We start from the raw sequence: 25,207 nt of genomic DNA on the forward strand, positions 1-25,207 counted from the left end.
TAGAGAGAGGGAGGGAGCTGCAGAGGTCAACTCGTTGACGGTGTTGCAAGTTTTAGGGGAAAGGACTTGGTTTTTGGAGTATGCCGTTTGTATCCGTAAATAGAGAAGCAAAAAAAAATCGAAGCAAGTCCGTTATTTGCTCTTTTGTACTTCTTCCCTGGACGAGAGTTATGTGGAAATTGCTCTTCTTTGGGGGTGGTCGTGAGCGGAGGAGAGAGACCGGAGAAACAAGAGAGAGAAAGATAACAGAGATGAGCAACAAGGAAGAGAGAGAGAGAGAGAGATAAGCGAGAAATGAACAAGGGAGAGAGAAGAGAAATGAGGAACAAGGGAGGGAGATGAAAAGAAAGAGATAAGAGAGATATGAGCTACAAAGGACATAGATAGAGAGATAAGAGAGATGAGCAACAAGGGAGAGAGAGAGAAAGAGAAAGATAAGAGAGATGAGCAACAAGGAAGAGAGAGAGAGATAAGGGAGAAATGAACAAGGGAGAGAGAGAGAGAAAGATAAGAGAGGAGCAACAAGGAAGAGACAGAGATAAGGGAGAAATGAACAAGGGAGAGAGAGAGAGATAAGAGAAATGAGCAACAAGGAGGGAGATAAAAAAGAAAGAGATAAGAGAGAGATGAGCTACAAAGGAGATAGAGAGAGAGAGAGAGAGAAAGAGATAAGAGAGAGATGCTACAAAGGAAATAGATAGAGAAAGAGATAAGAGAGGGAGATGAGCTACAAAGGAGATAGATAAAGAGATAAGAGAGGGAGATGACCTACAAAGGAGAGATAAGAGAGGGAGATGAGCTACAAAGGAGATAGAGAAAGAGATAAGAGATAAGAGAGGGAGATGAGCTACACAGGTGATAGATAGATAAAGAGATAATAGAGATATAAGCTGCAAATGAAATAAAGTGAGAAAGAGATAAGAGAGAGAGAGAGATGAGCTAAAAAGAAGATAGAGAGAGAAAGAGATAACAGAGAGATGAGCTACAAAGGAGATAGAGAGAGAGAAAGAGATAAGAGATAAGAGAGAGAGAGAGAGATGAGCTAAAAAGAAGATAGAGAGAGAAAGAGATAACAGAGAGATGAGCTACAAAGGAGATAGAGAGAGAGAAAGAGATAAGAGAGATATAAGCTGCAAATGAAATAAAGTGAGAAAGAGATAAGAAAGAGAGAGAGAGAGAGAGAGAGAGAGAGAGAGAGAGATGAGCTAAAAAGAAGATAGAGAGAGAAAGAGATAACAGAGAGATGAGCTACAAAGGAGATAGAGAGAGAGAAAGAGATAAGAGAGATATAAGCTGCAAATGAAATAAAGTGAGAAAGAGATAAGAGAGAGAGAAAGATGAGCTAAAAAGAAGATAGAGAGAGAAAGAGATAACAGAGAGATGAGCTATAAAGAAGATAGAGAGAGAAAGAGATAAGAGAGATATAAACTGCAAATGAAATAAAGTGAGAAAGAGATAAGAGAGAGAGAGATGAGCTAAAAAGAAGATAGAGAGAGAAAGAGATAACAGAGAGATGAGCTATAAAGAAGATAGAGAGAGAAAGAGATAAGAGAGATATAAGCTGCAAATGAAATAAAAGGAGAAAGAGATAAGAGAGAGAGAGAGATGAGCTAAAAAGAAGATAGAGAGAGAGAAAGAGATAAGAGAGATATAAGCTGCAAATGAAATAGTGAGAAAGAGATAAGAGAGAGAGAGATGAGCTAAAAAGAAGATAGAGAGAGAGAGAGAGAGAGAAAGAGATAAGAGAGAGAGAGATGAGCTACAAAGGAGATAGAGAGAGAGAAAGAGATAAGAGAGATATAAGCTGCAAATGAAATAAAGTGAGAAAGAGATTGTCATAATACCTTGGGTTACTGATAAAAGAAAGAAGTAGAGCTGGAGGACGGAAACGAACGACGAAAATGAACGAACCGAACGTATTGGAATGGAATTCCATTCCGATATCCGTTTTTCAAAAACAAATTCGTCATCGTTCCGTCATCTGCCGGTTTCCGTCAGTCATCCGTTCCGTCATTTGTCTTTTGCCGTAAACGGAACGGAACAGACTCTTCGGTGACAGAAAATGAAACCCACCCCCCTTCTCATGAAAAACACCCCTCCCCCCCCCCCAGTTACTCACAAACTCTGAACCCTACAGCACTCTTCAGTCTCCCCACCCCCCTCCACTCTTCTTGGAACCCTTCGGCGCCTTGCTCTCTCTCCTTCTCCGTATCTCCCCCCTCTCCCTCTCTCCGTCTGTCCCTTCTCTTCCCTCCCGAAGCATCTATCCCCCTCTACCGCAGTCGTCGCATCTCTCCCTTTCTCTGTCTCTCAGCTCTCTTACTCTTCCTGGGCCTGCAGATCTTGCTGTGTTGAACGCCACATTCTCGTAATGTCGAATGAATCCATGAAGAATCCATGAATCCAGATGAATCAGGTTGCAGATTTTGTGTTGCATCTTCTTCTCAGATCATCCGTCCGCATTTTTTTATGTAAAAAATTAAGGTAAAAATTATACATTAATATTTTCGTCAACCAATATTGTCATCCGTTTTTTCCATCATTCGTCCGTAATTTTCATCATCCGTCATTCGTCAAGGATGACGGATGACTAATGATAAATGACGGACATAGGACCGTTCAGTCATCCGTCAATCGATGCGAACGAAAACAGATGACGAAAAGAGAGATATGGGCTACAAGAGAGAGAAAGATAAGAGAGAGGTAAGCAACACAAGGGAGAGAGAGACTCCAGAGAGAGGTAAGAGAGAGATGAGCAACAAGAGAGAGAGAGATTTATAGGAGATAGATGAGAAACAATATATATATATATGAAATAGATGAGGAACAAGGGAGAGAGATATAAAAGGCAGATGAGCAACAAGAGAGAGACAGAGATATAAGAGAGACATGAGAAACAAGATATATATATATATATAAGAAATAGATGAGGAACTAGGGAGAGAGATATAAAAGGCAGATGAGCAACAAGAGATAGACAGAGATATAAGAGAGACAGGAGCAACAAGATTTATATATATAAGAGATAAGAGCAACGCGAAAGAGATATATGTGGGAGATGAGCAACAATAGAGATATGTACATCAGAGAGTGATGAGCAACAAGATATATATATATATATATATATATATATATATATGAGATAAGAGCAACAAGAGAGAGATATAAGAGGGAGATGAGCAACAATAGAGATATGTACATCAGAGAGTGTTGAGCAAGAAGACATATATATATAAGATAAGAGCAACAAGAGAGAGATATAAGAGAGAGATGAGCAACAATAAAGATATGTACATCAGAAAGTGATGAGCAACAAGATATATATAGATAAGAGATAAGAGCAACAAGAGAGAGAGATATACGAGAGAGATGAGCAACAATAGAGATATGTACATCAGAGAGTGATGAGAAACAAGATAAATATAGAAGACCAAGATAAGCAACAAGAGAGATATAAGAGAGACATGAGCAACAAGATATATATATATGTAAGAGAGAGGAGCAACAAGAGAAAGATGAGCAACCACAGAGAGTGAGCAGAGATAAAAGATGGGCAACCAGATAGGGACAAATGAGCAACAAGAGGGAGAGGGAGAGGGAGAGAGAGGAAAGAGATTAGAGATGAGCATCCGGAGAGAGGGGGAGAGAGAGGAGATAGATTAGAGATGAATATCCGGAGAGAGAGAGAGAGAGAGAGAGAGAGAGATGAGCAACAAGATGGAGTGAGAAATAGAGATAGAGAGAGACAAGATAGATGGGCGACCAAAGTGAAATGAGAAACAAGAGGGAGAGGGAGAGAGAGAGATAAGATAGATGGGCAACCAGAGAGTGCAATGAGCAACAAGAGGGGGAGAGAGAGAGAAAGAGACAAAAGAGATAAGATAAACGAGCAGCCAGAGAGAGAGCAAATGAGTGACAAGAGGGAGAGGAAGAGGGAGAGACGAGAGAGTTCAGAAAGCTGAGCAGTGAGAGAGAGAGAGATGAGCAAAACAAGTGGGAAAGAGAGAGACGAGAGAGATAAGATAAGAGAGATGAACAACCAGAGAGAGCAAAATGAGCTACAAGAGAGAGAGAGACGAGACGAGAGAGATTAGAGAGATGAGCAATGAGAGAGAGAGAGATAAGAGAGATGAGCAATTAGAGAGAGAGAGAGATAAGAGAGATGAGCAATGAGAGAGAGAGAGATAATAGAGATGAGAAATGAGAGAGAGAGATAAGAGAGATGAGAAATGAGAGAGAGAGAGAGATAATAGAGATGAGAAATGAGAGAGAGAGATAAGAGAGATGAGCAATGAGAGAGAGAGAGATAATAGAGATGAGAAATGAGAGAGAGAGATAAGAGAGATGAGCAATGAGAGAGAGAGAGAGATAAGAGAGATGAGCAATGAGAGAGAGAGATAAGAGAGATGAGCAATGAGAGAGAGAGATAAGAGAGATGAGCAATGAGAGATAGAGAGATGAGAGAGATGAGCAATGAGAGAGATAGAGAGATAAGAGAGATGAGGAAGGGGAGAGAAGAAAAGAGATATGAGCAATGAGAGAGAGAGATAAGAGAGATGAGCAATGAGAGAGAGAGAGAGAGGAGAGAGGAGCAAGGAGAGAGAGAGAGAGATAAGAGAGATGAGCAATGAGAGAGAGAGATAAGAGAGATGAGCAATGAGAGATAGAGAGATGGGAGAGATGAGCAATGAGAGAGATAGAGAGATAAGAGAGATGAGCAATGAGAGAGAGAGATAAGAGAGATGAGCAATGAGAGAGAGAGATAAGAGAGATGAGCAATGAGAGAGAGAGAGATGAGAGAGATGAGCAATGAGAGAGATAGAGAGATAAGAGAGATGAGCAATGAGAGAGAAGATAAGAGATATGAGCAATGAGAGAGAGAGAGATAAGAGAGATGAGCAATGAGAGAGAGAGAGATAAGAGAGATGAGCAATGAGAGAGAGAGAGAGATAAGAGAGATGAGCAATGAGAGAGAGAGATAAGAGAGATGAGCAATGAGAGATAGAGAGATGAGAGAGATGAGCAATGAGAGAGATAGAGAGATAAGAGAGATGAGCAATGAGAGAGAAGATAAGAGATATGAGCAATGAGAGAGATAGAGAGATAAGAGAGATGAGCAATGAGAGAGAAGATAAGAGATATGAGCAATGAGAGAGAGAGAGATAAGAGAGATGAGCAATGAGAGAGAGAGAGATAAGAGAGATGAGCAATGAGAGAGAGAGAGAGATAAGAGAGATGATCAATGAGAGAGAAGATAAGAGATATGAGCAATGAGAGAGAGAGAGATAAGAGAGATGAGCAATGAGAGAGAGAGAGATAAGAGAGATGAGCAACGAGAGAGAGAGAGATAAGAGAGATGAGCAATGAGAGAGATAGAGAGATAAGAGAGATGAGCAATGAGAGAGAGAGAGATAAGAGATATGAGCAATGAGAGAAAGAGAGATAAGAGAGATGTGCAATGAGAGAGAGAGATAAGAGAGGAGCAATGAGAGAGAGAGTGAGAGAGATAATAGAGATGAGCAATGAGAGAGGAGAGGATGTGGGAGAAAGAGATGAGAGAGATGAGCAATAGGAAAGAGGCAGAGAAAGAGAGAATTTGAGAGAGAGAGAAAGAGAGACAAAATAAGAGAGAATGTGTGAGAGATAAACGAAAAAGAATTGGCCCCAATCACACAATCGCTCCATCCAAGGGTCTGCGCATACGGCAGATCAACTATTTGATCTCACTGCACCTTGGTCGCACAACTGCGTGCCACACATGATCGACCCAACCCTACTCATCTTCAACATAATTAACATTTAGATTTGTATCAAACATATTTAATGATGAAAAGCATGCTCAAATTTCTTTTAGGAATAAGATGAGCTTAAAGAAAATTAACTTGTGCCTGGGGGCAAAATTTAGTGTTATGGGGTGAGCAGGGATAACCTGGGCCCAACTTTCTCTAATTTCTCTCTCCCTTCTAGCTGAGGGAGAAGAACCGAAGCATCTCATCTTCGAGTTCGTGAGTTTGACCAACAATGATGAGGCAGTGAAGTGGGGGGCCAAAGTCAACGGCAAGGAGGTCCCGCATTGAACCGGCAATGATTACCTGGTCAATGCTTCCAAGGCGAGCAATCCCCACACATTTTGACTCTTCTGAGTATGCTGGAGAAGCCAATACGTGCCATGTGATTCATATATCATATATATATAAATATGTGCCACATTTACCTTGTTTTCCACGGACTTGTTCGACTTCGAGGAGCTGTGAGAGTGCAGTGTTGACAGTCATGAATCTTGGAGGAAGGTAGACCTTCTTTCCTCTGAAAAGGAGCCAAGAGTGGTGATTAGGTTCGAGCCGCTAAAGAGAGAGAGAGAGATGTAAATCACCACTAAGAATCAGCTCTAAGAGAGAAAGAGAGAGTGTGTGCTAGTGTGTTTGCTTGAAAGAGAGAGAGAGAGAGAGTATGAGGGCAAGCTAGAGAGAGAAATCAGTGAATGAGAAAGAAGACAGAGAACCACAGGGGGAGAGAGTGAGTGAAAAAGTAAGAGAGACTGAGAGTAAGCCAGAAGGAAAATCAGCGAAAGAAAAAGAGAGACTTAGAGTGAGCTGGAGAAAGAATCAGTAAAAGAGATGAGAGAGGATGAGAGAGAGTCAGCGAGAGAGAAAGAACGACAGGGACAGAAAGAGTCGGAGAAAGTTTAAGAGAAAGAGAGTCATTGGAAGTGTAAGAGAGAAGATGATGAGTGAGGTAGAGTGACGTAGAATGAGAGCCGGAGAGAGTGTGTGTGTGTGTGCAAGCTAATTAAGAGAGAAGAATGTGAGTGAACTAGAGAGAATCAGTGAAAGTGAGATCCAGAATGAGATAGAGAGTGCATGCAAGTGAAAGACCAAGAGAGACTGTAAGTGAGCTCTAAATTGATGAGAGAGAGAGAGAGGAAGAGAACAAGAGAGAATTAGCAAAGAGAGAAAAAGTGAGAGGGAGTGAAATCGAGAGATGCGAGAAGATAGAGAAAGGACCATTCGAAGGTAAAGTGGACAAGAATGAAAGCCAAAGATTTTGAGGTCGGTTAAGATAATAAATATTATCCCAATCAGTTTCACATTAGTAAGTTCACTTTTGCAGAGAAACAAGAAAAAAGAAAAAAATACACCATTCAGTCAGGAAAAAATTGCCTGCAAAGATGCTCCAGAGAAGGCTCTTTGACCTGAATATCTGCAATTTTTCATGCATTCGATCACATTAGACCAAATCTAGGTGTTCACCAAGTGCGTTTCATAAATAACTGGAATAAATTTCATATATAAATGCTGAATTTACCATAAATGAATCACAGAAATAAATTATTAATTCAAGGAAACGTGTTTTTACTAAGTTTAAGTAGATTATATGGAAGTTTTATGAAATTAATTTTTTAAAACAGATTATCAATGTATTTTTCCTATTATCCCCAAACTTTACAGAATTATCCATACATTATATTGTTTTTTTGATATTTTCGAAAATTTTGAATTAAAATCGAAATTAAATGAAATTTCAAATACTGAATTGTCAAGCTCTCAAGGTGCAGAGGCTTCAAAACCACTGCCAGCCACGTCTAGGGTTTAGAAGAAACAACCTTGATATTTCACACTGTTGAGAGTAGGCCCAACAACAGAACAAATATGAAGTCATAACTTAAACACCTCTACTCTGGGCCTATTCACTAATGAATCACACACCAGTAGCATAGAAAGTAAAACTAAGAAACACACAGGAATCGCCGATGTTTAACAATTTCTGAATGTATTTTTTTTCCTTTTTTTTATGATCTTCCATATTCTCAGAATCAAAAAAAATTGTCAAGAGAATTTCTAGTAGAAGGATAAATGTAAATCACCATTAACCATTCTTCATAAAAAAGTACTTAAGATTACCTAAGAGACAGAGGGTGTGTAACCCGAGCCTCTGATTTTCCATAATCTTCTCGTAGAAGCTGTCGGGTCTCCAAGAATCAGTGAAGAACGGGATAGAGACAGTTTCTCCAAAGCGGTAGAGCTGCAAGCCACAAGCTCCAACTGCATTCATCACAGAAGCGTTGTGGATCACCTCAACCTTGACGCCCAATTTCTTGGCTCGGATGACCAAATCGGTGTGTGTTGTTGCGCTGAAATCGGCAAAAATTACAATTTTTGGGACTAAATTTTTTGAGTTCAACATCAACGGCAACTGCAGGAATTTTTGTCTCTGATTTTCCCAACTGTAAAAAATGAATGCAATAGAATCAAACGGAAAATTAAAGAACAGATGAGAAATTCCAATCGAGTACCCAAAAGGATCGCCTACAACTAAGAATCCCACATCAGATTCCGAAGCTTCTGAGAGAAAAGTATCTGCCTTCTCTTCCACCATCTCTCGATCAGCAACTGCGATTGTCTTTCCGTATAGCTCTTCCTATCCGAACAGAAAGCCAGCCATCGCAACCAACTCAGTTTCTTCTTCGTCTTATTAGCAATCATCTAATCTAACTCAATCAAGCGAATCTAGGAAAGTGCGGTTCTGAGAAAGATTACCAGTTTTGAGAGGCCATCAGAGGATATTCCAAAGGAAAGAAGAGAGGTGTATGCTTCGACGTAGACCTTGCGGCACGATCTCACGGCTTCGAGGCCTCTTAAGGTAATGTCCTTCTCGTCACCGAGGCCGAGTCCAATAATGTACAGCATCTGATCTGATTTCGCGAACTCGGCGATGAACAAGAAAAATTAAAAGAAATATGTAGCGATTGTATGAACAAAACGACGATATCTTGCAATCAGGATAAAATCCGCACCGCGAAGAACTCAAATCATAGCGATTAGCAGCTTCTCGACGAAGAATTTCTTGCTAGCACGAGCGAAAATACTCTGCTAGGGCACTCGCGGATCGTCCGAGTTGGATCGGGATCGGCCGTTCCGATCCGAACTGAGTCCAACTCCGATCTCTCCGAAAATAAGCAATTATGATATTAAAATTTTCTAATTATAATAACGAATATTCAAGTCTCCGATATAGGAAAAAAGACATTCGAATATTTAGATTTACATTTCGACCCCGGTTCTTCGAAAAACTTTTTATGCACCCTTTCATGAAGTTTTCGTTGAACAATGGGGTTTTCCTTAATTCAAATATTTGAAATATTTCAGCCGCGAATCCTCTTCGAGGGTTGGAAAAAGAATTTCGGCGTGAATAAATTTGAAATTTTTTGCTTAAAATATTTTTTCTCCTAGTCATGCAATTTAATTCCCTCTCTGTTTCATGAATTCAGTTCTCTATCTAGATTGATATTTTCTTCTTGAATTATATTTTATTCTGTTTTTGTGGATCCGTTTAAATTTGAAATGTATTGCCTAAAAGATCCATTCTTCTAGTCCTGAAGTTTATTGTTCATGTATTTCCCTCTCTGTTTATGAACTCAATTCTATTTTTGTATCTAAAATAATATTTTTTGAATTGGATTCTATTCTATTCTTTTTTCCTGGATTCACGAAATAGAGATGGTGAGATATCTTCATTTTCTAATTAGAGGCTTAGATCTGGATTAGAGTTAATTGGTCCAACATCATTAGCAAATTGAATTTTTATGTAACTGATCTCTCATCTGGCAAAGCTGACCCCAGATATCCTAAGCGGCCATGTGAGGATGACGTCATCTTCACATGGTTTTAGAAGGATGATGTATCGCACATAGCAGATCTTGAAGATCAATCTATGATACTACTGTAGGAAAATCAAATTGCTATGGAATATGTTAATGAACTTCAACCATTATGGAAGGAAATTGATTTTTATCTCTCTCTTATATCCAATTTGGTAGATTGCGAGTATGTCATACCAGATAGGGATTACCGGTACATAGAGAAACTTTGAACTGAACTTTGACATCCTCGTGCACAATTTTTCAAGCATGAACATAAGCTCAACTTTGAAGTTATGTCTCATAAAATTATAATGGAAGAACATCTACTCGGTCTAGTATGTGATCACAACACTACTTAAACCTTGATTCAAAATTCAGCTTGCAATATGGAGGCTTCATATCCTAGTGGTGCATCTTATCATGTTTCACATTTTGCTTAATTGTTGGTCAACACCGTCCTAAGGAAACCAAAGACCATGTGGGGATGACAAAGACAATTTATGGTGCACTCATTGTCGATGACCTAGACACACTAAAGAGACTGGCTGGAAACTTCATGGGCAACGTGCATGGGCAGACAAGATCATTGGTAAGAATAATAGTGCAATACAAGCACTATCAAAAGGGATGGATGCTGAGCAACATAATGACTCTACTAATTACATTGAGCGGTTCAAAGATGAAATGTATTGAATTCAGAGAAAGCTCGAGTCAGCTAAAGTAGTTGGATCTACCTCACTGGTTCACTCAAGTAAATCACTATGCCTCTCATTTATAAGCGAAGTATCTCAAAACACATATTTTTTAAAATTTTTGACTCAAGTGCCACTGATCATATGACCCCCTGAAATTGTGTTTAAACAATATGAATGGAGCCATCACTCTAATAAATCACAAACTACTTATAAATTTAGCATTTATAGTATAGTCCTCGAATCAATTAGTACTCTGAACCATGCCGCATGTGTGCCCCAACTCATTGCTAAATTATTTAATATTCAAAGACTATCCCATATTTCATCTCAGAAGTTTATTTTTGATGGAGTTAATGCTTTCATATGTGATAAGGTCAAGGGTCTGAAGCATGGGCTATCTAGAATCAGGGATGACATGTACTACTTGTACCCTCAAATTAGGGTCACCCATTCTTGGCGCCATCGACACGGGAGACTCTAGTATCTAGAACTATATCATCAACCACTGAGGAAGACCAAGTATGGTTGTCTCATCAACATTTGAGTTTCCCTTCTTTCCGTCTCTTAAAAAAAAATTTCCCTGAAATTTGTCAAGGGCTATGTATGGGCCACTATATGTTTGACGTATGTCATCATGCTAAACAAAAAACAGCTACTTACCCTTCATCTGATTCCTCATCCACTACTGTCTTTGAGTTAATACACTATGGTCAGCAATGATTGTCTTTGAGTAATACTACTGTATTTGAGTAGTACATTATGTTTTTGAATAATACTACTGTATTTGAGTAGTACATTATGTTTTTGAGTAATACTGCTGTCTTTTAGCCAATAACTAAGTTTTCAATTTTACATTAAGAGCTTAGGACAACTCACATACTTCTTGGGGATTGAAGTAACTCATGGATATTGTAGTATTACTCTCTCAATCCAATTCTTGAAATTGGATATGTAAGTCCTGCTAGATGAAATTGGGTATTTCCAATTCGATCTGTTTTGACTCCCATTGAATCAATTATGAATCTCCAACCTGATAAACTCTTACAGAACCACTTGCCTATCAGTGTTTAGTTGGGTAAACTCTTACACAGCCCATATGAAGTCAGACATCTCTCATTTTGTAGATGTCATTAGTCAATTTATGCATTACCCTGTAGCCTCTCACATGTAGGTGATAACATGTTCATCACAAGGTTAATATGACCATATTTACATATTTATTTGCATTAAAATGATTATATGTGTGTTATCAATCCTAAATGATTAAATTTATTTTTAGGATGATGTTTTTAATTTTTTAGATTTTTAGATATTTTAGGGATTCTTCTGACATCAGATTCTGAAAGAAAATAGTTTTTAGTAGAAATTCTCCTTTAATTTTTAAAGATTTTTATTTTTTGGAGTATATATGATTTTATTTGAACTTATTAAAAAATTTTCATTCTTAATTACTTCTATGCCGAGTGTTGCCATTAAATCAAATTAAATGCTTATCGATCTCCCACTGTTGCAATGATTGGCACCATGAATAAAAAATTATATGTTTTTAATTAGTGGCATTGCAAATAATGAAGTTGTAATGTCTAATCATTGACTGATGTGATTTTATATATGTTGAGTTATGGGAGTGTCGTGATCTAATATAAATAATTAATGGATTAAATTTACATTAAATGTGACAATGAAAACCTAGACAAAAGGCACATCATTATTTTAAAATAAGTTGATTTATTTGAAATGGCTCCTTTGAAAATTCAAAAATTGTGGTACACTAACATGTCTTGATTCCATTTACTGGGAATAAAATATCATGTCTATGAGGTGCCACAAAATGCATCACCTCATCAATCTTTTGACTTTTAATCATTACTCATTTATATTCTTATAAGAAAAAATGAAATATGGTAGCATGTCAGGGGGACAATTCAAAAGATCCATTGATGTGGCCCCCTGTGATGCATCCCAATGGCGCACATTTATTATTTAATGCCTTTCTGTTATCTTGTTCTTTTTTACGCTGGGAAACGTGTCACCCTCCTTGTTTTCAATAAGAATAGCGTGCAAAATTGCAGACAATTATTTGAGAAAAATTATAATGATAATGATAAAAAACCCTAGGTGTGATGCAGTGACAACAACAATAAGGAGAGAGAAATATTTATTTTAAATCAACAACCATGATTCATCTAATTTCAGGGCTGGACATCCAATGATCTAAAAGGTTGATTGGGCCAAAACTTTTAAGGGCTGGTTTATTTGTCTATCCTCCATTCATCCATATGGTTGGATCTATAGGATAAGCCTCTGGTATTTATTAAAAAAAAATGTAAAATCATTTGCTTCCTTGGTAGGCTGATTCAAAGAGAGTAAAGTTTTTAAAATCCATAAAGTGTTCCTTGGCGTATTGAGTACATGGAGGGGCAACAAAGAAGACAAGAGGCTTGTCTATGTTAGGAAAATGTCATGGCCCTGTAGGAATGTAGGGACCTGGGGTAAGTCCTCTCACGTTGCATTTTCTTGTTTACATCACATTTATTAGGTTAGTCTAACATTCTTCTTTATCAGGTTGCATTTTTCCATCATTGTCACCTCTTACCCCATTATATCCCTTTGTCTCGTTGCCTCGTCTTCACTCATTTGAAACCTTAATTGAAGGATTTTGTATTTCCGTCCCTTTACTCACCTTCTCTTCCATCATCACTTATTTATGTCCCCCCCCATCTTAATCTCCTATTCTCACTCACTCATTCACGTCATACTAAAAACTATTACCATTGATCTTAATATTCTTTTATTCAATTATGACTATCATCTTTGCACCTCACTGTTTTCATTGTCTCCCTGTCTATTATTTTATACGTATCACATATTCTCTTTCTTTGATCACCATTTAAAAAGCATTCAATCCTTAATCATCATTCCTTGAGGAGACAGTCCTTACTCATTACTGGCTAGAATTCATTACTTGGGTGGCGGCTTTATACATTTTGATGGCGAGGACGCCAATGCATCAGCCCGGGACACGTCACCGCAGGCAGTCGGGGTCAACACAGATGTTACGGATCCAAAGATGAAGTCAACAGAAGTCAACCCACCTCGGTCAACAGGAGTCAACGAAGAAGTCAACACGCCACAACCGTCGTCCGCCACGTCACCACCCGCGCACGTCTCCACGCGCGTCATGACACGACGCCAAAGGCAGATCCACAACTGCCCTTTGGCGTGACGTGATGCACGTTTTCCCTTGCGTGTCTTATTTTCTAGTTATTTTCTCTTTCCTCCAAGGCCTATATAAGGTCATTTGTTTCAAGAACTCATTAGGCAATCATAATTCAAGAATTGAGTTTTCTTTCTAACTCTTCTTGGAGGATTGCCCTACCCCTTATCTTGCCCTAACCTTCCCGTCGCCGCCGCCGTCATCGCCATCACCGCCGCCGCCGCCGCCGCCACCGCCGCCGCCGCGCCGCGTCGTCATCACCGCGCGCGTCACACGCCGCGCGACCGCCGCCACGCGTACCATCCCGCGCCGCCCGCGTGCGCCTCCGCGCGCGGGCGACGCTGCGCGGCGCTGCGCGCCGCCGGCGCGGCGCCTCAAGCGCGCCAGCTCGCGCGCTCGGGTGCGCTCCGCCGCACTCCGCGCGCGCTGCTCCGTGCTGCTCCGTGCGCTCCGCGCACCCTTCGCGCGCTTCGCGCGCGCGGGAGTTCGTCGCGCCCGACCCGGCGTCCCCGCTTCATAACGTCAACCAGGGCCGGACAACGCCCGGAGCGCCCGTTCCAGTATCACGCCGCCTTCGTCGCCACGAGCAGAATTACCTGCAGCCTCTACACGCACTACGGTGCTGAGGTATACCTGAACCCTGTGGTGTCGACGTGTTCTCCGCTCAGTATTTTCTCGGGAAGTTTCCACCGCCGTCAGAATTAGACCTGGATTTCCTCTTCTTCTCTCCTTTTCTCGAGTGTTTCTTCGCGACGTGAATTTGAGGTATTGATTTCGGTGCTTAGGCATCGTCGCGGTGGGGGAAGACAGTACTCCCGCCCTCGATAAGGGTCGGAGCTGCACCACCAGATTTCATCGGTTTTAAGTCCGAGAATCAACCGTGATTTCTGTGGATTGTTTTATCCCTTACCCATTCCTACCCATAGCCTCGTCATCCGCCCTAAATCGTCCATCCCATAGTCGTCCTACGTCACATTTATTCGTTAAACTCAAAAGCAATAATGAAAAAACAATACACTACTTTTGAGTTTATCGACAAGCCACCTACCACGTACTTAATATACTTTATAGGCCTATTATTCTTAGCCTCACATTTTCTCAAGGTCAGTCATTATCTATTGAGATTTATGCTGAGTATGACTATGCTGGCGTACATGTTGATCATAGGTCTATCACTAGGCACTATTCTTTCCTAGGTGGGAACCTGATCAACTGGTGCAATAAGAAGCAATCATTGGTTTCCCTCTCCAGCACAAAAGAAAACTTTCGTGCCCTCACTAAGGGCATAAGTGAAGCTTTGCGGATTCATCGCATCCCTGACGATTTGGGATTTCATCTTACCACACTGACTACATTGCTATGCGACAATAAATCTGCCTTATTTTGGTGCATGATCCCGTCCAATATGATCAGTCCAAATATATGAAGATCAATCACCATGTTATTATAGCCAAGTTGGAATCCAATATTATTGAGATTGAACACATCCCTACCAAGCAACAACTAGCTGACCTTCTGGCCAAGGGTCTCTCTAGATATCAAAATGAATTTAGTGTCACCAAGTTGGGAATGCAGGACTAACAACGACTATCCTAATGGCTAGTGCATCAAGATAAGTGCTCTGAAGAATTATCCTCCATTCACACTTGAATTATGCATTAATTGTCTCTTTCTCTTGGACTTCCTCTTCACCATCTTTGATCCTCTTTGGAAGGCTAATCAGCAATACCATGCTTTTGCATATTGTTAATTCAGTCCATTCTTTGGTGTTAGCTTTTGCTGACATATCATAGTTGCATATATTCAATCAACATAGATGAAAATTCTTCTATATTCGTACTCTCTTAGACTGCCATGACACACTCATCTATAGTCAATGTTTTTGACTTGGGATACAAAATATGGGAAAAAAATTACGTTACTTTTTCCCCCTTCATTGCCAACCTGGTTCTATTCTTCAGAAATTCAAGATTTAAATGTATTCCACCATGTGAGGTATTTCAAACGCACATCAATGCCATTCAATTGCTCTGACGGTCCTTAATTCTGGAACTAACATATAGATAAGGCCTGTGCTTCGATTCCTCAATGCATTTTGACATGTGAAATATTCAAGTCATTCTTTCAAATGTTCGTGTATGTCTTGGCCTTATAATTTTATAACCGTTGACGTTGATACCAATTTTTTTAATATTCTTGCGATTAATCATCATCATCGTGATGAATTGCAAAAAAAATAAAAAATAAAACTGGCATTCAAACTACCAAAATAAAATCGGGGCACAAAGAAAAAGTATTTAGCTCGAGGGAATTTATTGAAAATCCAAAGCTTGTATCAGTCTATGTCTCTTATAGTGCACTGATGCGGACGGGACTACTTTCTTGTCCATGGGATGAAAAGCATTCTGTACATAGCTTGGGACATGGGATGCGACATAAATTTATCTGTCTAAGAACCGATGGAATGGTTTTTTCGTCTCGGGGTTAAAAAATTGTCCTGTCCTCGAGCGTTGGTCAGGAGAGGGGAGGAATGTCCTACAGTTTTATTTCATAATTTTTTTTATTAATATACAAAACTTCTATGAATTGGAACATCTATCGTTTTCCATTCCTGATGTCACACTCATTCGAGACGCCAGGGGTGCACCCATTCTCACCTGGATTTTTTCAGAATACGGGCCAGTTCTGAATATAGGGAATGACACGTCCGGGACGTGACAGGATAAATGACGTGTGATGACGGATGGTGATGTGACGAGAAGTTCATCACGTCTCCCATCTCGTCACATGTCCTAGGATTTTAGAAACAATCCATCACAATTGCGTCACGCGTCACTGACTCCATCGTCCCGTCACTGGATGGCGTCATGTCACACGTGACGTAAATATATGATCTGAAATTACATAATTCAATATAATGTATTTCTAAATATTTTAAATTTCCACTTTCTTCACGCTCTAAAATTTTTGTCACAAACGTCATCCGTGACGTCCGTCCCATCACATCACGCGTTCAAGACCCTCCGTCACCATCACCATCATGGTACAAGGAAAGTCATCGGTCACAGTCATGTCATCTGCCACGGATCTGTCACCGAATGGCGTGACGGATGACCTTTGCCTTTCCCTGTCGATTAGGCTCACTTTCTCTCTCTAGATTTTGCTTCCCTAATCTGAAGATTCTTAATGCCCCATTTAAATTTCTAATCAAAGTCAAGACCATTTCAAAACTAAAGTCTCAGTAACCCATTGAGACTGGAATGAATGGGACGTGGGACTGGAAGTGCTCTATAAGGGTGTCTCTCTCTCTCTCTCTCTCTCTCTCTCTCTCTCTTTTATCTGCAGCATAGATGTGTAATATAGGAGTTGAATTTGAGATTAAGAGTCATGGCGGTGGAGAGCTTGGTGGTGGTGCACAACGTGGCGAAGAGGCACAACGTGGGGATGATGGCGCGGAGCGCGGCGGCCTTCGGAGTGTCTGAGATGGTGCTCGTCGGCCGACGCGACTTCAACGCCTTCGGTAGCCACGGCTCCACCTCTCACCTCCGTTTCCGCCATTTCCACTCCCTCTCCCGAGCTCGCCTCTACCTCAAGGCACTCCCTTTCTCTATCTCTCTTCCCCTCTCTCTTTCTCTCTCGGTCTCTCTTCCCCTTTCTCTCTCTCTCTCTCTCTATCGCTCCCTCTCTCTTTCCCTACTTCTTCTCCCTCCCCTTTTTCCCCCTTTCTCTCTCTCGCTCTTCCTCTATCTATCTCTCTCATTCTCTGGACGTTTCTCTCTTCGCCTCTTTTTCTTCCTCTTTCCCTCTCTATCTCTCTATCTCTCTCTTCCCCCCTTTCTCTCTCTCTCATTCTCTCTACCTCTCTCTCTTCCCATCTGTCTCTCTCTCTAATCCCCTCTCTAGCTCTCTCGTTCTCTCTCTTCCCTCTTTCTCTCTCTGTCTCTCTAATCCCCTCTCTATCTCTCTCATTCTCTCTCCTCCCCTCTTTCTTTCATTCTCTCTCTTCCCTCTTTCTCTCTCTGTCTGTCTAATCCCCTCTCTATCTCTCTCTCATTCTATCTACCTCTCTCTTTCCCTCTTTCTCTCTATCTCTCTCTTTTTCTCTCTGTCTCTCTACCCCTCTCTTCCCTTCTTTCTCTCTCTGTCTCTCTTCCCTCTTTCTCTCTCTGTCTCTCTACCCCTCTTTCTCTCTCTGTCTCTCTTCCCTCTTTCTCTCTCTGTCTCTCTACCCCTCTTTCTCTCTCTGTCTCTCTTCCCTCTTTCTCTCTCTGTCTCTCTACCCCTCTTTCTTCCACTCTTTCTCTACCCGTCTCTCTTCCCCTCCCTCTCTCTCATCCCCTCTTCTCCTCTCTCTCTCATTCTCCTTTCCCCTCTTCTCCTCTCTCTCTCTCTTTTCATCTTCCTCTCTCTTTCTCTCTCTTTCCGTTGAGTATTTTGTTCTGTGTTTCACAGGAGGAGAGGAACTGCGACATCTGCGGCGTGGAGATCACCGATGACGCCGTCTCCGTCAACCGTCATCCCTTCAAAAGGAGCACCGCCTTCCTGCTCGGCAACGAGGTTTCACATTTTCCCCCTACTTGATGACGAATACATCCGTCATCGTCATCACACTTCGCAGCGTTGACGATTTATCCTCGTCATCCTCGTCCCGACGATGACGTATTATCAGGGAACGGGCCTGTCTGCGAAGGAGATCGAGATCTGCGACTTCTTCGTCTACATTCCGCAGTACGGCGGCGGAACTGCGTCTCTCAACGTTACTGTGGCGGCCTCCATCGTTCTTCACCACTTCGGAGGTCAGATTTTGGATAAAATTCTTGTCTTCTCTTCAAATCGAACTCTAGACTTCCAAAATTTTGAATTTCTTCGTTAATCGCCTTAACGGGTATGCAGTCTTCGGTTTAGTTCTTGAGTAAGCGATTGAATTCTTGGGTAATTACCTCGATGGGTATGGAGTCTTTTATTTAGTTCTTGGGTAAGCGATTGAATTCTTGGGTAATTACCTCGATGGGTATGCATTCTTTGGTTTAGTTCTTGGGTAAGCGATTGTATTCTTGGGTAATTACGTCGCGGGGCTTACAGTATTTGGTTTAGTTCTTGGGTAAGCGATTGAATTATTGGGTAATTACCTCCATGGGTATGCAGTCTTTGGTTTAGTTCTTGGGTAAGCGATTGAATTATTGGGTAATTACCTCCATGGGTATGCAGTCTTTGGTTTAGTTCTTGGGTAAGCGATTGAATTATTGGGTAATTACCTCCATGGGTATGCAGTCTTTGGTTTAGTTCTTGGGTAAGCGATTGAATTCTTGGGTAATTATCTCGATGGGTATGCAGTCTTTGATTTAGTTCTTGGGTGATCGATTAGATTCATCGTTCTTCACCATTTCGGAGGTCAGATTTTGGGTATTCATTCCTTCTCTTCAAATCGAACTCGAGACTTCCCAAAATTTGAATTTCTTGGGTAATTATCTCGATGGGTTTGCAGTCTTTGATTTATTTCTTGGATGATCGATTACATTCATCGTTCTTCACCATTTCGGAGGTTGGATTTTGGACACTATTTTTTCCTTCTTTTTAAATCGAACTCGAGACTTCCCCAGTTTTGAATTTCTTGGGTAATTAACTCGATGGGTTTGCAGTCTTCGATTTATTTCTTGGATGACCGATTGGATTCATTGTTCTTCACCATTTCGGAGGTCGGATTTTGGATGGTATTCATTCCTTCTCTTCAAATCAAACTCGAGACTTCCCAAAATTTGAATTTCTTGGGTAATTAACTCGATGGGTTTGCAGTCTTTGATTTAGTTCTTGGATGATCGATTGGATTTCAGTTTGGGCGGGATTTGCGGAGAGGAAGAGGGAGGGGAACAAATTCTCACTCGCTGAGAAGCCGCTGAAGCTAACGAAGAGGAATTTGTGCTCTGAATCTGCCGATTCAGTGAAGGAAGACAGACGAATGCGTCGTGAGAACGCCGCTCAAGATTTCTTCGAGGCGGATGGTTCACAGACGACTGCAAATGGACTGTCCGAGCTCTTCATTGACCCGGGTAGCTAATTTTCCTCTATTTTTTTCTGGCTTGCTCTCTCTAGATAGAGATCTTAATTCACAAAAAGGAATTCCATGGCAAGAAGATCAGATTTAGGGATCTAATTATGCGTTTGGCATTGAATTATCAAGTGCAGTTCCACAGTCAAAATATCAATGAAAGTATCTCTATGTATTTTTTCTTATGTGAGTGTGGAATCAAAAAACAAAGCCATGGTTTTTTTTTCTGCAAGAGTCAATATAAGCTATGAAGGCTCTCCAATATTGAAAGAATTGGTTTAATACTTTAATCTGTCTCTCTCTCGCTTCATTTCTTTCTTTGTTTAAATTTCTACAACTCCAAACAATTCTTAAAACTCTCTAGTCATCTATCTCCCCTGCTGGGCCTGCTCATCCCGACTTCTTTTTCTACTTTCTCATTTTGTTTTAAGCTAGAAATATATAAACGTTATGCTAGGCAATGAGACTCTTTTTGTTTAAAGCTAGAAATATGCGAACGTTATGCTGGGCTATGAGACTCTTTTTGTTTTAAACTAGAAATATATGGATGTTATGCCGCGCTATGAGACTCTTTTTTTTTAAAAATAGTTTCATTTATTTTTCCTCCTCTCACTTTTAAAACGCTAATAAGTTCCATCTCTTTCCAACTCTCATCCTGCCCATGTCCTGAGTGCATTTTCTCTTTCTTCTTGAGGGACAAAAATTCAAGGAAAATGCCATAGGTTGGGGTGGAATGACATGTACAGTGTAGCGTTAAAAAATAATTTACTGCTTTAGGAGTGGTCCTGTCAAGTTAACATGTTTGAAATGGGCGACGTGTGTGATTGTCCTCTTTCCATTTAATTGAAATAATTCACTAAGTTAGGAGTGGGAAAGAATGAATGTAACATTTTTACTTCATATGGCCAAGAGGGGTGGCTTCATTTCCTTTTCTACCTGTCTTAAAAAATGCCAATAAGTTCATTCTCTAATTCTCATCCTGGCCTTGTCCTGAATGCATCTTATTTTTCTCTTTCTTCTTGAGAAAGAAAAATCTGAGGGAAATGGCCATAGATTGGTGCTAAATGAGATGGACAAGGTCTCCCTGGTGATAATCTACTGTTTTAGGAATGCTCCTGTCAAGTAAGTTTAGGGGTTTGAATTAGAAGATGTTTTTTAATGTCCTCTTTTCAGTTAATCAAAATAATTCACTAAGTTAGGAGTGGGAAATATTACATTTCATATCATATGGCAATAAAAGACCAGTTTCAACCTAGTCAGAAGAGCACTTTTCAAGACACATACGAAAATCCACTGATAAAAAAATCAACTAGAATAGGTGGAATTTTTATTTTAACTCTCTTACAACCTGTACATCAATGTTGAATCTTTGATGACCAGCATGTATATCAATGTTTTCTAACTCGAAGACTTATGAAATTTGAAATGGATTCAAATCAGCTGTGTAAAATTCAACAATTAAACCACCATTAACTCAATAAATAAATCTTTGAATCTCATGACACCTCGCACCTGAATTCTCCGAGTCTAGTTCTCTGCATTTTCTTTATTTTAAAAGGATTCTCAAATAAGTTAAACAACTAAATCAAATGGCCAAAATCCAAAGTCAACTGAGCGACTTAAATTAGACAACCAAAAAGTTGATCCCCGAGACACTTCAAATCCTTTAATTTCTTCCTTGGCGCTCAATAATTCTTGAAAACTTCCCATTAATTTTTTGTCACAAGTTGATCATCCTGATTTTTTCCTACATTTTTTATTGAATTTTCACCTGCATGAAATATAGCCTCGGATAAGATAAATAATAATGTCATGTAAATTAACTGTGGGATACGCAGAATAATTCAATTGGATGAATGTCTTAGAGAACTTTATGCTACGAATTTATGTTCATTGAAATATTAGAAATAAATCATAAGAAACAAGAGCCTGGAAATGAGTCATAGAGAAGGAAATATTTAAAAATACTGACTATCCACTAGAAAATTATGAGAATAAAAATACGTATCGGATCTGAGATATTTACAATAAAATAAATAAATCACTTCTTCTCAAATTATCAATTCTTACAATATCTAATACATTACTTCTTCCTGAAATCAAGTTAATCAGTATGGGATATGAAAATATAAAGAGTATTAATATCGACCATGAGATAAAGGTAAAAATAATAGATATTGAATATTATAAATTATATTTCTTTTTAATTTTTTTTCAAAGTAACCCAGTAATATAATTCCTGAAATTAAATCGTCAAATATTTATTGTTAATTTAGTTTTTATAATAAAAAATTATAGAACAATAGATTGGAGTCATGATGGTTTATTGGACACAAAAAGTTTCGGGGAAAAGGCTGAATAAAGTAAAATATAAGGTAGAATAATGAGATTTTATATAACTAGTAGCACCATTGATGGAGGCAAACTGCGGTGTTAATTTTAGTGTCGTTGTAAATTTAATCTCACTCAAATACATATAGTAGGAGTGAAGTCATCTCCATAGGGACTGGCCTTACGATGTAAATCTAATACTTGAGTTAGGATTAGAGAAAACAGATGATAATAAGAATAATAAAATAAAATAGATTCATAATTATGTGAAAGAAGGGATGGGCTAATAGAATGAGAAGATAGTGAATATGAAGAGAATAAGTAACAAGTGGAGAATGAAATTTAATTATATTATTATAGTGAAGCAAAATAGTAAGATATGTGTGGAATATAGAATTTTGTTTTTAAATTCAGATCTAGGAGTAAAAAGGTGAAGAGAGATAATTAAGGATACTATGATTAGTAGGTGAGATTCGTGGTATGACTATTTATTTTAATTAGTAGTAGGTTATATCTAAGAAAGATAGAGATATATACTATTGAATAAGGATGATTATGTAGGGAGTTAGTTCTTAGAACTATTTATTTTAGTTAACAAGTAACATGCAAAGGATAACTGAGAGATATGGGGATACTCATTATAATGATAATAAGAAAGGAATTCTTTAGTTATACATTTATTAACTATGCAAGATGATTATAGATATACATATGATAAATATATTATTTAATTATATCTACATTAATGAGGTTAATAGGCATTGGGGGCGAATAGATTTTAATCAGTTTTAGAGAGGTTTACTTAATTAAATAGGGAGAGAGCGATAACATGCACTTCTAGTACCTTAATCTGACTATATTTACATATTTATTTACATCAATGCAACTATATACACATGTTATCAAGTTTACAATGATTAAAGTAATGTTTAGAATGATATTATGAATTTTTGGCATTTAATATTTTTTGAAGATTTTTCTGACTACAGATTCTGAAAGAAAATAATAATCTGAGTCGGAATATGATTTTTCATGAATTGTTAGACGTTAAATTTCTGAAGATATAAATTTTCTAAGTCAAAATATATATTTATTTTTATTTTTGGCCTTTATTTTATTAAATAGGAATTTTGAATATATTTTAGATCACTTATTTTGCGATGCCACGTGTTGCCGTTCGATTCGTCGAATGGTGACAAATCATGATTGTGTATACTGATTGGCGATTACCAATCGTTGAGCTCAGTTAATGATTGGCATCAGCTAATCATTTAACTCAGCAGTTATGGCATCGCGATTAGCCATGCCATAATTGGATTTAATAGCTAACATAATATTTTTTTGACCTTTCGTCGAATACGGGACGTGGACAAATCAGAAAAAAACTGCTTTTTTTCATAGGAAATACTCTCTGGGGACTGAGAAAGAGCTAATCAAAATATTAATATTTATGTTCTCCATCTCTCTCCTTAGAATGGTCAGCAATGACGGTTAACGACATGTTAGCACCACATTGTGCCATGTGTACAGGTGACACTTACATGTCATCCTTTTATTGGATAAAAAGGGGCAAATGGCTGATCTGGCGCACGCTGATGTGCCGCCACATCAGCTGCCTAAAAGCTATTACCTTAAATTTAATTAAAATATAATTATACCCTATTTTGTCTTTTTCCCTGTGGGTACACATGGTGGTTTCAAAAAGCATGAGTGCGGAAGACAAGAGGATGAGGAATCTCAACAATTTGACAGTTCAACCAAATCTGAAAAAGAGGAAGCGTCAGTGACGATGATGAAGAGAGAGAAAAATCAAGGGCTAGGATTGCGCTAAATTCAAACTGCAATATATGACGATCCACAAGTCCGATTGAGCTGAAATTTTCAACATTTCTTCATCTTCCCCTCCTCTTTTCATCTATACCCTCCACTGTGAAATTTATTTTGAATTTGCTTCCTACTCATGTGGGTTGATTCAAAGATAGTGAGTTTTGAGATCCATCAAGTGTGTTCTTGGTGTCTCGGGTGTGTAGAAAGAAGCATTAGAGAAGAGGGAGAGCTTACCGGCACTCTCATATCTCCGTGATCCTAGCGGAATGTAAGGGTCTAAGGTAAGCATCTTTGCCTTACATTTCTCTTTCCCAACATCGTCGTTAGCTTAATTAGATTTTACTATCACCTTTTCACTATCACACCACCTCCTTACGTCCCCATAATCTCATCTCTCTATCATCATACCGTTCATTCACTTGACCATTCTCGTGTCCGACACAATCTCCAACTCATTCATGTAACGCCTCGCGTAATTATACTTTGATTTACTCTTTTATTTTCTAATTGTATTTACAAATTTTTACTCGATATCACTGTCTTGCCTAGTAAATTCTCGTATTTATCTAGTCTCATATAGATGAAACACAATAGTAAGAAAAATTGAATTCTTAATCATTGTTTCCTATGGAGACGATCCATACTCATTGCTAGCTAAATATGCATAGGTAAGTATTAGTATATATTAATTTCATAATCTCAATTATCGACGACGAGTTAAAACCCTAAATTGAGATTATCAGAGAGCAATCGAAGTTAATAAGGGGAATTAAGAGGCAAATAGTTATATTATTGTATGGTTAATACTTAGTTTATAATGATATAATGCAGTCTATATAGTTATATACTTAATAAGTGAAGATTAAGCTTTAAGGGCATTTTAGCACAATGCTTTAATGTGTGTTTTGATAAATGATCAAAATAATGCATGCCGCAATAAGGTTGTGATGAAAGCACAATAGGTCCTCGCTCAGCTAGTTGACTGTTTGTAAGTGAAGATACAATCGGAGTTGTAGTTACTAAAATGCTACTTAGTTTGACCAGACACTGGACAAGTCAAATCATGTATTTAGGACTTATATTTTCTATGACACATAAAAATATTTTTCAAAAAATGTTAATGTATTTGTGTAAATTTGTCTTCATTTGATTTGTTGAATAACTTATTTAAAATCCTAATGACTACCTTCGAGTATTTAAGGCTGAATTTATTGATGATTTAATGAAAATTAATTATGTTAAGATGTTACTATCAAATGATGTAATAAATATACGCAAAAGCTTAAGATTATTTTAAAGCTCAAATCCATGGCATAATGGCTAGTTTTTTCTCTTAACTCTCGAAATGTATTTTGAACTTATGGAAAAATTATAAATATAAAAAGTCAAAGTTAAAATGATTATTATTTTATATTGCTAATCATAATCAATACAAATGACTGTTGGACTTC

General features: G+C 38.8%; 2 protein-coding genes across 3 annotated transcripts; one reads left to right on the forward strand and one right to left on the reverse strand.

Moving 5' to 3' along the window:
* Nucleotides 1-5,764: 5,764 nt before the first annotated feature.
* On the reverse strand, nucleotides 5,765-8,941 carry LOC144706969 (Tetrapyrrole (Corrin/Porphyrin) Methylase). 2 transcript variants are annotated; one of them, XM_078580071.1, is made up of 7 exons: nucleotides 8,795-8,941; nucleotides 8,538-8,692; nucleotides 8,294-8,418; nucleotides 7,902-8,131; nucleotides 7,161-7,200; nucleotides 6,215-6,306; nucleotides 5,765-6,148 (listed from the first exon to the last, which is right to left on the reverse strand). In XM_078580071.1, the coding sequence occupies exons 2-7, from the start codon at nucleotides 8,685-8,687 to the stop codon at nucleotides 5,964-5,966; spliced, it is 822 nt and encodes a 273-aa protein (XP_078436197.1). In that variant the 5' UTR covers nucleotides 8,688-8,692; nucleotides 8,795-8,941; the 3' UTR covers nucleotides 5,765-5,963. The 2 variants fall into 2 exon arrangements, with proteins under 2 accessions (XP_078436197.1, XP_078436196.1); XM_078580070.1 differs by having other exon boundaries at nucleotides 7,902-8,224.
* A 7,934-nt stretch (nucleotides 8,942-16,875) lies between these two features.
* On the forward strand, nucleotides 16,876-19,825 carry LOC144707063 (tRNA/rRNA methyltransferase (SpoU) family protein). Its single transcript, XM_078580184.1, has 4 exons — nucleotides 16,876-17,146; nucleotides 18,005-18,109; nucleotides 18,222-18,348; nucleotides 19,384-19,825. Exons 1-4 carry the CDS (start codon nucleotides 16,940-16,942, stop codon nucleotides 19,605-19,607), a joined length of 663 nt encoding a protein of 220 aa, XP_078436310.1. The 5' UTR covers nucleotides 16,876-16,939; the 3' UTR covers nucleotides 19,608-19,825.
* The last annotated feature ends 5,382 nt before the right edge of the window (nucleotides 19,826-25,207 follow it).

This window comes from Wolffia australiana, chromosome 8 (assembly GCF_029677425.1).
Source record: "Wolffia australiana isolate 7733 chromosome 8, ASM2967742v1".
NCBI classification, from domain to species: domain Eukaryota; kingdom Viridiplantae; phylum Streptophyta; class Magnoliopsida; order Alismatales; family Araceae; genus Wolffia; species Wolffia australiana.